General features: G+C 39.3%; 1 protein-coding gene across 1 annotated transcript in view; it reads left to right on the top strand.

The window, feature by feature from the left end:
* Nucleotides 1-15538, top strand: part of ctnna2 (catenin (cadherin-associated protein), alpha 2) — a 358241-nt gene that overhangs the window by 32095 nt on the left and 310608 nt on the right. Inside the window, exon 2 of the mRNA XM_085355934.1 lies at nucleotides 3582-3688. Coding sequence (XP_085212060.1) covers nucleotides 3587-3688 — 102 coding nt within the window. The 5' untranslated portion in view covers nucleotides 3582-3586. The remainder of the gene's footprint in view (nucleotides 1-3581; nucleotides 3689-15538) is intronic.

Below are 15538 nucleotides of genomic sequence, written 5' to 3'. Positions count from 1 at the left end.
CCTCTGTTTGCTAATTAGCACTCACCCTTGCTGTGACAGTGACGAATTTTGTGCCCTTCACCTGCTTAAAGGGAGCGTTATTGACCTATCCAGATTGAAAATCCTTACAACTGCCTGTACCTTTGTATGTTTTCACTGTGGAAGGATCCTCCGTAAGATATATGTAAACACAGACAAAGTCAAGCTCTGGCAGGGACTTCACTGTTTTCAGTGATTGAAATAATGGAGTTGGTAATTTGTTTTCTTCATTTGTGGTTTAAATGGTAGAAAATTAATGAGCTGGTGCTGCGGTACTATGAAGTGTCCAATGTTGACCAGTTCGTTCCGTCGTGTGGCTCTCAATACCGGCCACCTCATTGAAAACTATGAATATGTGACTCCATTCAGTTAGATGGCAGTACTGTATTACTGATAAACATGAGAGTCAGATTTTTTTCTTCAGAAATGCGTCCCCACATATCATTCTGTTTCATCATATTTGTTGTTACACTGTGCAGCTGAATGTGGTGAATAATGATGTTATAGATGACATCTCTTTGACAGATGGCAGTCGCTCAGCTGTTTATATTCTGGCTCTGTGAAAGATGTAATCTTGTCGAAACATCCTGACTGAATTTCTACTTTCTTTCCTGCTTCTGCTTTGCATCATCGGAAACCCTGCTTTGGACTATTTTTGAAACATTTTGATATATTATTAACATAGGTGCATTACAGATACGTGGTAGATGACAGTGAACTTAATATTAATAAAAAACAACCCATAAACCATCTGAACATTCACCTTCACTGGCTATATTATAGTAATGTTATTCACTTGCACACGTTGATTGTGATTTATTGTTCATTTGTGGTGTTGCAGTGATGAGTAGTGTGTAGTCATTACTGTGGAAAGCATGCTTTCTTTACTTTTCTCCATAGCTTATACTAATTCAGTGTAAAAACAGGAAGGGCTATCATTATCGGCATGACTTAATTATTGCACTGCAATTTATTATGGTTCTGACTAACCAATTAATTTTCTTTCAAATGCTGCTTGCTGTTCAGACTCTGTTTTCATGGGGTTACCCTAGTAACCAAATGTTTGGTGTTTAAAATGTCATTAAAATGTCAGAGGAAGATGAAAAATGTTCATAACCAACATTAAACGAATCCTAGGCGACATATGAAATGTCATGTTTGGTATGAAGAGCAGTCCACAACTAAAAGATGTTTAGTTTATGATTACAAGGCTTGGTAGTATTTCTATAAATACAAATAACCTAGACAATATGTTGAATATCAAAGTAGCTGGCAGATCGACTACTCGGCCGATTCAGTCAAAATAGTTATTATAAACTTTATAAAGGCTATTTATTTTCAGCACTTTTACTTTAATGCAGTCACCACTGATTTTGACATTTTCCCTTCAGCTGTAACTACCATCTGTGACTTAAAACCAATAGCTCAATAGACACAGTCCCCTTCTTTTATGGCTTGGTTAGATAAGGTATCACAAATAATTTGCATCTTGGTGTTTGAGAAGTTACACTGACATACACCAGTGAACTGTTTATTACATTACAATAGGGCACTGGTATTTTTCACAGTGCTGCTGTTTTCCCGTCTATGGCGTGTTCTTCTGCCTCAAGCATTCACATCACTTCTGCTTATTCTTATTGTACATACAAAGCTCTGCCAGGAACATTTTAATATCATAAAAACTGTCTAACTAGTTTTGACAAGAGCAGCTGTCATTTGCATTATCTTGACTCTAAGTAGCAATCCATTACTATTATTAAGTGTTTTAAAATACTGTAGAAATGATGATGTTGTTCTAAATAGCAGACCGTATAGTTTCTTCCTTTACAAAGTCAACATAATGATGTTAAGAGTGAATTTACCAGAAAATGGCAAAAAACCCTTACTCATATTTCAACTAAGTACAGCGGATTAAACCTACTAGTAACACATGTTACGTCATCTAGTAAAATCAGCTATTACAATGAAAGCAAGCTTGCACTCATTTAAATACTGGATTATGGATCTTAAAAATATCTGCCTCATGTTCACTGCAGCAGTAGTTGCACAAATGTCTGTCTTTCAAGGAAGTAAGTGAGAATTCTGCCATATTACAGCCAGCCCCCTACTCTTACCTGCTAATACAAGTTTGTTACATTTTGAAAATGTCAGAGCAGAGAAAGTACATTCATCATTCCCTTAGGTTTTGTCAAAGTGCTGTGCATGATAGATTGATGAGCTGACGCACAAGGTCTGATTCATTGTCCCTCACATTTCCTTGCAGGCGACAAAAATGTAATGACATGAGCATAAGTACAGGCCTGCAAACTTTTTAAAAATAAAGGTCCACCATTATCAGTAGTGCCAGGTTGCTACATTTCCTTCTGTCCATCTGTCTTAACCTGCTGTGTGTAGTGTTGGGAGCCTGTGGCCCAGATCTGTCATTCCTATTCACATTATTTATTCCCCTCTGCCTCATTGACATTGGCAGTAGACTTGGCCAGTCCCAGTTGGCCCATTCTGAAATTGCTTACCGTAGAAAAATCCCCACAGTACCAACAGACTGCTACCCCCCATACCAGCTGTTCAGTAGTCACATTCACCTAATGTAACCTACTGAGTCCCCCCCAAAAGAACCCTCCAAAAAACAAAAACCAACCTACCCTCAAAAAAATAGTTCTAGTTTAGTACAGATTGTCTGAAGAACTGCCCAGTTGAGACTCATATTGCAGAGCTTAATGTGACTTCTGGTTTTGCCCTTTTCTGCAGAGGAAGCTCTTGAGGAGGTGGTCGGATTAACTGAAGGAGCTGAACTTGGGGCTTAGTTTGTTTCCAAGTTTTATCAAGCTTTCATCCCATTTCCCACTCCTTCTTCACTGTTTCTCTTCATTTGCATTCTCTCATTGTACAGGTGCACAATAATGCAGTGTTTGTACCTGAATACTTTGACGTAATCAAAATGCTGCTCAGATTCTTCTAAAGGAGTGTGGACAAATGTAGGCCAGAACTCTACAGAATGACAAATACCTTTAAAGTGATACACAATAGAGTTCTCTCTGAATTTATTACAGCTATACTCAGTAGATTACAGATTAGCAGACATATATTGTACTGGTGGTGTTAATTATTAAAGTTAATTACACTGTCTTAAGGTTAGAGAAGTGACCACTCTTTCATTGATGGTTTGATGGGATTGTTGACTGAGCTTTTTTTATGTGCAGAGCCAGCATTTGCTGTTTCCAGACTCCACTGAAACTTTGCCTTCCATTGAAACGAGCCACAACACAATGCTGCTGTAGAAAGGCTACCCCCCCATCAAAAGCCTGACCCACTCTGAAACCTATTGTGTTTGTGCACTTATCATCTGGCTGGCTTTACATACATACCTGCACGTTTTTAATTCTGCCCCCCTGTACCATTATCAGCAAAACATTGCTTTTTGAACACATTATATATGTAAATACCCCAGAATACCTTCAATAGCACATGGGGAAATTTACTTTGTGCAAATTGTAAGATTTTTTTTTCATGTCCAATACATTTTATGTTATGTTTCTAACTTTTAATTATTTTGTTTTTAACAGAGACCATGACGACCGCCACCTCCCCTATCCTATTGAAATGGGACCCAAAGAGTCTTGAAATTCGCACCTTGACTGTGGAGCGGCTTCTGGAGCCCCTGGTGACACAGGTAGATAAATCTATGACATAAACATAACAAACGGTTTTAAGTTACCAGCCATAGCCAGAGCAAAGTCATAACTTTTGGTAATCCACTCATTTGTTTGCAGTAAATAATGTTTGGAGAATTTCTGAAGTCTAATGGTGTCAATATGAATGAACAAGTAAACAAGCTATAATTGTTACAGTTCAGTATCAGAGCAGCAATTACTTTCTGGTTGCACCTTGGCTGGATCACTTGTTACAAGGTTGTTAAACTGTATTGGTTTACAGCCAGGGACTTTGGCTCATCGCAAATGACTTTGCCTTTTAAGCTGAACAGATGGCTGAAGCAGACTTTGATCACGTTGGCTTATTGTGACAGAGTTTCTGACTAGAATTGAATATTGTTTCTATTTAGTAGATTCACTTTCAGGTTCTTGTTTTGTCTATTATAGTATTATATTATATTATATACAGAGATCCCTCGCTATAATGCGGTTCACCTTTCGCGGCCTCGCTGTTTCACTGATATTTTTTTATTGTATTTTATTTTTTTAACAGCGCATCGTGTTCTGCGTCTTGACTGGCTGTAGACCATTGTCAGTCAATCTCGTGCTGTGTCTCCTTTACAGTAAAGAATGCGTTCAGCTTGTCAAATTTACATAAATATTCGATTGCTAGCAGTGTGACTCTGAAGTGCTGTACTGTATGTTTGTAAGTTTTCTTCTCAACAAACACAACTGTGTCGATAAAATGCGGTAGCACCCAAAGGCAGAGGAATATGCTAACCATCGCACAAAAAGTTGAACTTCTAGACATGCTAAAGGAAGGTAGAAATTACCGTATTTTTCAGAGCATATGGCACAACTGATTATAAGGCGCATTAAGCAAAACAAAACAGTCAGATAAGTCAAACTTTACTCAACTCATTCTTCTTGCTTGCTACTACCATTGATTCATTAATGTTGAATTCTCTCGCAGCTGCTCTATTCCCATGTTCTGGGCCCTGAATATGAACCCCTCAAAACAGGGTTTGATCTTTGGTTTCATTCTATAATACTGGACTTATTTTTCTACGAAGGTTTGAACTTTGAGAGTGTTTAAACAAGAGAGAAAAGTGTGAAAATGTTCCCCAAAAACTTCCGCAATAAACGAGGGACCACTGTATAGTAATGAGTTCATCACTGTCGAGTCTGTTAAAGGTAAAATGATTCAAAAGTGTGTCACCTTTCAATAACTGTAGTATTTCCAACAGTTTTCTCTGTTGAAGAAGCAAAAGAAAGACTTTGTAGAAACTATACTGAAATGATAAAAAAACAAAATATACAGTGGGGCAAAAAAGTATTTAGTCAGCCACCGATTGTGCAAGTTCCCCCACCTAAAATGATGACAGAGGTCAGTAATTTGCACCAGAGGTACACTTCAACTGTGAGAGACAGAATGTGAAAAAAAAATCCATGAATCCACATGGTAGGATTTGTAAAGAATTTATTCGTAAATCAGGGTGGAAAATAAGTATTTGGTCAATAACAAAAATACAACTCAATACTTTGTAACATAACCTTTGTTGGCAATAACAGAGGTCAAACGTTTACTATAGGTCTTTACCAGGTTTGCACACACAGTAGCTGGTATTTTGCCCCATTCCTCCATGCAGATCTTCTCAAGAGCAGTGATGTTTTGGGGCTGTCGCCGAGCAACACGGACTTTCAACTCCCGCCACAGATTTTCTATGGGGTTGAGGTCTGGAGACTGGCTAGGCCACTCCAGGACTTTCAAATGCTTCTTACGGAGCCACTCCTTTGTTGCCCGGGCGGTGTGTTTTGGATCATTGTCATGTTGGAAGACCCAGCCTCGTTTCATCTTCAAAGTTCTCACTGATGGAAGGAGGTTTTGGCTCAAACTCTCACGATACATGGCCCCATTCATTCTGTCCTTAACACGGATCAGTCGTCCTGTCCCCTTGGCAGAAAAACAGCCCCATAGCATGATGTTTCCACCCCCATGCTTCACAGTAGGTATGGTGTTCTTGGGATGCAACTCAGTATTCTTCTTCCTCCAAACACGACGAGTTGAGTTTATACCAAAAAGTTCTACTTTGGTTTCATCTGACCACATGACATTCTCCCAATCCTCTGCTGTATCATCCATGTGCTCTCTGGCAAACTTCAGACGGGCCTGGACATGCACTGGCTTCAGCAGCGGAACACGTCTGGCACTGCGGGATTTGATTCCCTGCCGTTGTAGTGTGTTACTGATGGTGACCTTTGTTACTTTGGTCCCAGCTCTCTGCAGGTCATTCACCAGGTCCCCCCGTGTGGTTCTGGGATCTTTGCTCACCGTTCTCATGATCATTTTGATCCCACAGGATGAGATCTTGCGTGGAGCGCCAGATCGAGGGAGATTATCAGTGGTCTTGTATGGCCTGGCCTGTATTTATATAGCGCTTTACTAGTCCCTAAGGACCCCAAAGCGCTTTACATATCCAGTCATCCACCCATTCACGCACACATTCACACACTGGTGATGGCAAGCTACATTGTAGCCACAGCCACCCTGGGGCGCACTGACAGAGGCGAGGCTGCTGGACACTGGCGCCACCGGGCCCTCTGACCACCACCAGTAGGCAACGGGTGAAGTGTCTTGCCCAAGGACACAACGACCGAGACTGTCCAAGCCGGGGCTCGAACCGGCAACCTTCCGATTGCAAGGCGAACTCCCAACTCTTGAGCCACGATCGCCCAATTGTATGTCTTCCATTTGATGATTGCTCCCACAGTTGATTTTTTCACACCAAGCTGCTTGCCTATTGTAGATTCACTCTTCCCAGTCTGGTGCAGGTCTACAATACTTTTCCTGGTGTCCTTCGAAAGCTCTTTGGTCTTGGCCATGGCGGAGTTTGGAGTCTGACTGTTTGAGGCTGTGGACAGGTGTCTTTTATACAGATGATGAGTTCAAACAGGTGCCATTCATACAGGTAACGAGTGGGGGACAGAAAAGCTTCTTACAGAAGACGTTACAGGTCTGTGAGAGCCAGAGATTTTCCTTGTTTGAGGTGACCAAATACTTATTTTCCACCCCAATTTACGAATAAATTCTTTACAAATCCTACCATGTGAATTCATGGATTTTTTTTTCACATTCTGTCTCTCACAGTTGAAGTGTACCTCTGGTGCAAATTACTGACCTCTGTCATCATTTTAAGTGGGGGAACTTGCACAATCGGTGGCTGACTAAATACTTTTTTGCCCCACTGTAAACCATGTGCAACCACTGATACATAAGCAATAAATAATTATGAAAGCAATGAATATGAGAAACTCCACATGGAAAATATTTACCTGTACGAAATTGGAAAGGTTAGTGACCAGGGGAACATTAGTCAAAACATAGTTGTAGCTATGTTTAGCAGGTAAACAACAAGTCACAGTGCCACTAATTCTAACGTTCAGTTTAAGGAAGAGGAGCCAAATGTAAACCAAAGAGCAGACAAGTTGGTTTAAAGAAAGAAAAGGAAAAAAAAAAAGATAGTATTTAAGTATTTGCCATAACTTGTTGAGCTAGTGTTCTGGCTGAAGAAAAGGGACTGTAACCATAGATCAGAAAGTTAAATCAGAAAATGAATACCACACACAATAGTGTGGAACAGGAACATGTACACAGACAGGTAACAAAAGAAAAGGAAAGAAAACAGTGGAATAGTGAGAAAAGATAAACAAGGTAATGATGCAAGGGGAACACATTTTGCACCAGAAAAAACAAACCAAAGTAAACAAACAAAAAGCCAAACTAAAGAAAAACTTTTTATGGTCTTTGGTACCCCCCCCCCCCCACACACACACACACACACACACACACACACAAACAAACAAACAAACAAACAAACAAACAAACAAACAAACAAACAAAAAAACCTTAGTTTCCTCTGCTAAAGAACAAGAAAATGAGTTGTATATTGGAATTATTTTCTATGGTCAGGTGACATGAAGATAAATCTCTCTGTATAAGATTTGATCCAGCACACTTACTGTGAACCTGGCCAGAACTGCCACATTGTTGCATAGTTCTGACAGTGAAGCATTGAGGTGAGAATGCAGCAGTACAAGGCTGCGTGAATGCCAAAAGCTTTTGTGGAGATAGCACTTTGAATTCCTATGGCTATACCGAAAATATGGGTAACAATGTCAGAAGCTCAACAGAACAGGAATATTTCAGCATAACAATCCCAAAACACTGTCAAAAGACTCACTACAGAAGAGGAAAAAAAACAAGTAAAAACCATGACCTCGCTATGTGTGTTGCCTGGAATAGAAGAACTTTTGGGTGTTTTAAAGAGGTAGAGCATCATAACCCCTCCAGCTACAAGCTGCTGAAGAAATCACATCTTTTTTTTCCAGAAAATGTATGCAACACTACAATCCTTCATGCTGAGGAGGATTCACTCCTCCTTAGTACAGAGGGTTTTATCAGAGACGTTTTGTCTGACTTCTAGCATGTGTTAAATATGGTTTAAAGGCTCAAACCTTGAACAATAAGCAAAACAAAATGTGTATGTGTTACAGTGATTAATGCTTTTTAAAGAATTGGTTCAAGCACATGAATCAGAATCAGAATCAGAATCAGAATACTTTATTGATCCCTGGGGGAAATTATTTTTTGTTACAGTGCTCCATTTTAAACCAACATTAAGACAAGACAGACAATACACTAACTAAGAATAGTACAATATATACATATATATACATACATACATACATACATACATACATACATAAGTCACTCATAAATAAATAGTTGGAAAAGAAACATGTGTAGTTGTAGCAGTAAACAGTGTGTTAAGTGGATGCGTTGTACAGGGAGATGGCCACAGGCAGGAATGATTTCCTGTGTCATTCAGTGGTGCTTTTCGGTAATCTCAGTCTCTCACTGAACGTGCTCCTGTGACTGACCAGCATGTCATGGAGTGGGTGGGAGCTGTTATCCAACATTGTCTTTATCTTGGACAGCATCCGCCTCTCCGACACCACCTTGAGGGAGTCCAGCTCCATCCCCACAACATTGCTGGCCTTACGGATTAGTTTATTAAGTCTGTTGGCATCTGCGACCCTCAGCCTGCTCCCCCAGCATGCAACAGCATAGAGGATCGCACTGGCCACAACAGACTCATAGAAAATCCTCAGCATTTTCTGGCAGATGTTGAAGGACCTCAGTCGCCTCAAAAAAATAGAGACGACTCTGGCCCTTCCTGTAAAGTGCTGTGGTGTTTTTAGCCCAGTCCAGTTTATTGTCAATGTGTACTCCAAGGTATTTATAGTCCTCCACAATGTCAACACTGACCCCCTGAATTGAAACAGGGGTCAAGTGTTTCCTGGTCTTCCTGAAGTCCACGATCAGTTCCTTGGTCTTTGCCACGTTGAGCTGCAGATGATTCTGCTCACACCACGTGACAAAGGAGTCGACCACAGCCCGGTACTCTGTCTCATCATCCCTGCTGATGCATCCAACCACCGCAGAGTCATCAGAAAACTTCTGAAGATGGCATGTCTCTGTGCAGTGGCTGAAGTCTGTGGTGTAGAGGGTGAAGAGGAAGGGGGAGAGGACAGTCCCCTGTGGTGCCCCTGTGTTGCTGATCACCTTGTCAGACACACACTGTGGGAGACGTACATATTGTGGTCTTCCTGTCAGGTAATCAACAATCCAGGACACCAGAGAAGCATCCACCTGCATCGCTGCTAACTTATCACCCAGGAGGGTCGGCCTGATGGTGTTGAAAGCACTGGAAAAGTCAAAAAACATGACCCTCACAGTGCTCGCCGGCTGGTCCAGATGGGTGTAGACATGATTGAGCAGGTAGATGATGGCGTCCTCAGTTCCGAGACGAGGCTGATAAGCGAACTGAAGGGGATCCAGGTGTGGTCTTACTATGGGTCGCAGCTGGTCCAGGATGAGCCTTTCCAGGGTCTTCATGATGTGGGAGGTCAATGCCACGGGCCTGTAATCCTGGGGGCCACTGGGACGTGGCGTCTTTGGTACAGGGACGAGGCATGATGTCTTCCACATCACCGGGACCCTCTGCAGACTCAGACTCAGCATAAACAGTTTATGAAAGACTCCACACAGCTGGGGGGCACAGGTCTTGAGGACAAGGGGACTCACTCCGTCTGGTCCAGCAGACTTGCCTGAGTGAAGTCTCCTCATTTGCATCTCAACCTGGTATTGAGTGAAGGTGATGGGTGGGGGAGGGGTGTCAGGAATCTCACAGGAGGCAACATGTGAAGAGAGAGGCTGGCACAGAGGCTGGCACAGAATATGGCATGAACTGCTGTTTCATCCTTGGTGATTGTACTTGTGTGATCACCAATTGTAAAATACAAAATAGTAACACGTTCAACTCCAAATTTTAATCACTTGAACATTTCAAATAGATTACTGACTAATAAGAGTTTGTTAGAGACACACCAATTGCAATTTACTTGTCCAATTCCAATTTAAATTTAAGAACTATACCTGGAAGTATAAACAGAAACACTTTTCTTGAAGACAAATTATTATTTTCATAATAAAAGTAATTCATTATAGTCATTATAGCAATAAAGTGCTTTATAGCTTAAAGTGAAAATAAAGTGGTCTATTATTATTGGTACAAATATTTAACTGTAAATGAGTACAAATGTTGTACTTATTTAAATCTTTTTAAACAAAAGCGAATTTATATAACAATGCAAATGTGAGGTTTCTGCATCATTATTCAGTATGTTTATAAAGTTACCAAATAAGATGACATCAATCCTTTTCACTTTTTCACTTATCTCCATAATTTTCCTCACAACTGCTTTTATCTTTTGCTCATACCGAGGCTGCTGGCTTGCAACTGGCTCTGATGAGCTTTAGCTTTAGCCACTTTGCCTTTGTTAGCTTTATTAAAATATCCATGTTTAAGTCATTGAAGGTTATTTAAGTTTCTCATTAGGTTCCTTTGCACACATTGAAAAGTTCCATGCTAACAACATGTTAGCATATGGCTGTGAGTGTGCACAGATCTATTTGCATTGCTGTTTTGCTCATGCATGAAGCAGACTGGCTCATCATCAGACATGTTGGAGGCTGACCATCCGGTCACAGGTCCAGGCCTTATCATCTGATTTTGGTTCCTGGCCATTTAGTGCATCTCTAGAATTTGTATTATTTATTTCCACTCTGAGTGGTTATCAGTGCAATCAGCCCACTTGTGATTTAGGGAAGGTAATGGCTCATAGCCAAAACACATTTGTCTTGCCCAACAATAAATATTATAATTACAAATTCATTATCATCAAATGTTCCAGCAGCCTTGACCAAAGATCCAAGCTTCTTTGCTTGGCTGCACTGTAGGGCTGCACGATTTTGCATAAAATGAGAATCACAATTTTTTTTGCTTAGAATTGAGATCACGATTCTCTCACGATTTTCTTTTCCAATATAAATATTTATTGCACTTATTAACTGCACATCAACTTCGTAACAGTTGAGACTGAACACAAAAACAATAAATGTCTCACATTTTGTCGTTGCCGCAAAATGTTGTACTGTTTGTAATTCTGTCTCCACCGTTGCTCGACACTGCGTGTATAGAGCAGATAGTGCAACATTTTTAAAATAGTTGCGGGACAACACTGTGTAGCGTTTGTCTAGGGTGTTGATCATTTTCCAAAATCCCTCGTTTTCAACAGTGTTGATGGGAGCCATATCTTTGGTCATGTGATAAGTGATAGCCTCTGTAATTTCTTTGTGCCTGCGGGAGTTCGATGGGTATGGGGAAGCGCTGTATAAGGTTCCCGTTAATGATGTTTGGGTGGTTGACCGGGATGGATTTTCTCCTGTCACTCTTGGCCTTTATCATCTCTCACGTGCTTTTTTCCCTGCCAGCTGACTTCTGTATCACGTGGTATAAAGCTCCGCCCTTGTCATTTATTGAGCAGGAAGAGTGAGCGCTTGTTTTCATGCAGCTTATGTCCCGGATCAAAATGCGGTACAATCGTCATCTTTTTTTTTTTTTTTTTTTTTTTTTTTGTTGGTTTCTTTTAGTTGTTGTCATTTCGAAATGAGATCGCACATAAGTATGAATTGAGATCGCGATTTTCTGATGATTAATTGTCCAGCCCTACTGCACTGTGCTTTGTACTTTTAACCAAGCCCCTTTCCTCTAATGAATGGTCTCTGCAATGTTATGATAGCTTAGATCTTTTCTTTGAATCTCATTCCTTTCGTCAGCTTTTGCTGGGGCTGTATTTCATTTGCTCCTCCTGCGAACCACTATGTTGTTGTTTTTTTTGTGTGTTTCGTGTCAACATTTGTTAAGACTACTACTTTCTCTTTCTCAAATTCTATTTGGTTGTTGTGTAAGATTTCTTTGTTTGTTGGTGAAGGATATTATATTTTGCAGGCAGAACTATACAATGCATTTTCACATGTTTCAGTGAGTTTTTTCAGAAATCAACAATGAATTTTCAAGAGGCTTATTCACAGAAATCCTAAAATTACAAATCCTAAAAATACAGAATCCCACTGAGTCTGTTCCAGCAGGCATACTTTCTTTCCCCCAAGATGGCCTAATAAAGTTGCCTTATTGCAGGGCCGACCCACTGGTAGTTGTGGATATTGGATCTGTGAAGGTTAAAATTTCCTCACAGGCTGGGGCTCAGTTTGTTTACTGTTTGGTTCTCCAGAGAATGTTTCAAGTATTGATTTTATACTTTTGCCAGCTTTATCTGTTACAACCGCACTACATAGCCCTTTCTTCTCCTATGTCCAACCTTTACTGTTTGCTATTGTAAGCAAAAGATTACTATATTGTCTAGGTTTATCTGAACTTTGAGCTTTTCTGTCAAACCATTTTAAAATCCTTCTGTCTGACTTAAAAGTGGGACCAGGTCTCGAAGGATGCCTTCCTCTTCCTCTTATGAGGCTTTACACTAAAGTCACATAACGTTTTATTTACTGTTTTCCAACTATTTGTTCCCTCTTTTAGTGGCCAGGGGAAAAACAGAAATCTTCATAAAAATAAGTGAACAGTTGAAAGTTTTCATTACATCAGCTTTGAAAATCTCTGCATGATACATATGAAAAGTGATGAAAGAAAGAGTCTATTTGAAATAAGACAGATCATTGGTATTAAAGTACAGACGGTGTTTCAACAATGTTCTGCTGAAATCAAACAAACATAGGATTTTTTTTTAATTTGGTCCGATGACTCGAGGTGAAGCTTGTTGTCTTGTTTGCTGTTAGGGCCTGACCAGTATAGGATTTTTAAGACTGTTACGGATATTTGGTGATTTAGATATGTGTCATCTGTTTGCACATATGAAACATAAACATAACAGTTGTTATACGTAGTTATTTATGATTCCTTATTAAGATAATATGACAGTGTAATTTGTTACACCCCGGCCTAGGCAACCGGCGTGCAACGCAGGAAAATAAAAATAAGGAAAAAACACACGACAAAAAACCCCACTAAAGCTCTCCACCAAATTCCCAAAACGGAAGTGTCTCAAAACGAAGGTATTGACAAAACCCATTTACAGCTATTTACAACAAACTATTTATTTACAACACGGGGGGAGATCGCGACCATGACATACTGAAACACAAGGCTTAAATACATAGAAGGAGCAATCAGGGAATGGACCACAGGAGGGAAACACAGCTGGGGCAAATTAGACCTGACGAGACAAGGAAACGTAAACTGAACACACTAAGATAACACAGACTTTCAAAGTAAAGCAGGAAATACATGACAGTCACGCAAAAAACCAAAAAACTGACAACACCGAAACGTAACAAATTTGAATATTGTTTTATTATTGCAAGAACTTGGATGGATTACTCACTTCGACTCTGTCCAAGTCTGCTGGAATCAGCGGGTTGTTGTGCATGTGCCATTCCAAACACATGTTGCCAAAAGGGAAGATGTAGACTATGCAACATCATCAGTTAAAACGTAATGAAAGTGTGCTGTGTCTGTGGGCTTTTGTTTGTTTGTTTGTTTTTTCATTTTGTAAATTATTATTTATCAGATGTTATAAATACAGATACTGATACATTGGCAAATAACTAATATTGGCAGATATGATGTTTTGGTAACATCTTAGTTTAATGACCAAAGTGTATATATGTCTGTTACCTAACTCCTCCAAGAAGCCTTTTTCAGTATGGAAGGGACTTACTATATAAACTACTTAGTGTACTAAGATTATCATGGGTCATGGAAATTTTCTTGCATATTTGTAAATAAATGTTCACCTAAAAGTGATGCCAATTGTGCTTTTAATTGATTACTTTGTTCTAAATAATAAATATTTAGCTTGTAAAGGAGATGAGTATGTATATATTTTTATTACTCATTTGTTTTGCCATCTTATGATATAAAGTGATATAATGAACATAAAAGGAGTACTATAATGAATTAACATACATGTCTGTTTTTTCATGCATGAGTGAAGTGAACAAAGTCCTGTAGCCCTTGAAAGCAAAATCACCTATAGGGTGTTTTTTTGCTACTTAAAAAAATGCAGAGAACTACTCTGCAGTAAAATGAGTTTCTTCAGGGCTCTGATGTTCACATCAATGTCAAACCAAAAAAAGCCTTTGACAGGGTAGTAAAAGTATTGAATAGGATCAGTGCAACCATGCCTCCATTTTCTAATCCACTAAAATAACCTTGAAGATGACATGAAGTGCCACGTATTGAGTAAAAATTAATCTGTAGCCTATTCATCTGCAAATCCTGAACATCCTGCAGTCACATTGGTGCTGGGCATCATTGTTTTCTTTTTCCTGACACGGCTGACTTTGTGCCTTTCCTGCACCAAAAACTCCAAACTAAAAACAGAAGAAAAGGTAAATTCCAAATAGAATAATATGATTAGCATTAATAATGTTTTTGTATTGTTTCTTATGTTTCATGCAATGAAAGGGAGACGATAACTGTATATGCAGCATGAGTTCAGTCTTTTTAAGCCTGAGTTATTGCTGACCATCAAACTTTACCATCCTTCTGCTTTTCTCTGCCTATAAACTTTATGGGTTTTGGCTTTATTTGTTTTAAAAGGATTACATTAAAATTAATAATGTACCACCATCGCTGTTTACCTGGAAGAAAACCCAGACGTGCATTTTGAACTGGCAGAGTCTCTCTAGTTTTCTGGCATCAAATATCTGAACTTTCCAAATGACTGTGTAATTTCAAGTCGGCCTGAGGTTACAGTAAGTTGTCTGCAGGTAGGAAGTATTGAAAATTTGAATTGCTGGTTTCAATTTAGTGTTGCGTTTTGTGTATTATTATTTTTCCAACATCTGTCAGTCACATCCTATGCTTCTCTTATGCATGGTCATCTAAATGACAGCTAGGTAATTGCTTACTGTTACTAGGACAGAAAGCTGATGAGCTTAGAGTTTTAACATGAAGTGATCATTATTAAATCTTAAATGATGTGTCTTCTGACATAGTCATTTGTTTTTGCTGATTTATATTTAGCTGTTTTTGCTTCAGTGACAACCTAGGTTAATCTAAAAAGCTTCATTCTGATTGTGTGAATTTAGTAAGATGATAGTTATTAATTTAGCCAACATATGAAGTCAGTTGATGACTGTTTTCAGGTTTTCTGACATTTTCCTTTGACTTACTTAGAAAAATCATAGAAAAAAGAGCTTGTATCAGTGGGTGTGAATAGGTGAATGAGGCAAGATTTATAAAGTGCTTTGAGTGCTCAGGTAGAGTAGAAAAGCGCTATATATATAAAAACAAGTCCATTTACCTTTTTGAAATGATCGATATTACAGTTCACATTATTCATCATTTATTCATCTTGTGTGCAGCAACAGTAAAAAGATCATACTC

The sequence above is a fragment of the Diplotaxodon limnothrissa genome, linkage group LG6, assembly GCF_057381915.1.
Source record: "Diplotaxodon limnothrissa isolate DT_005_m linkage group LG6, D_limnothrissa_male_GT1.1, whole genome shotgun sequence".
Lineage (NCBI taxonomy): Eukaryota > Metazoa > Chordata > Actinopteri > Cichliformes > Cichlidae > Diplotaxodon > Diplotaxodon limnothrissa.
The sequence above is the reverse complement of the archived record's forward strand: the minus strand, read 5'-3'. Positions and strand labels throughout refer to the sequence as shown.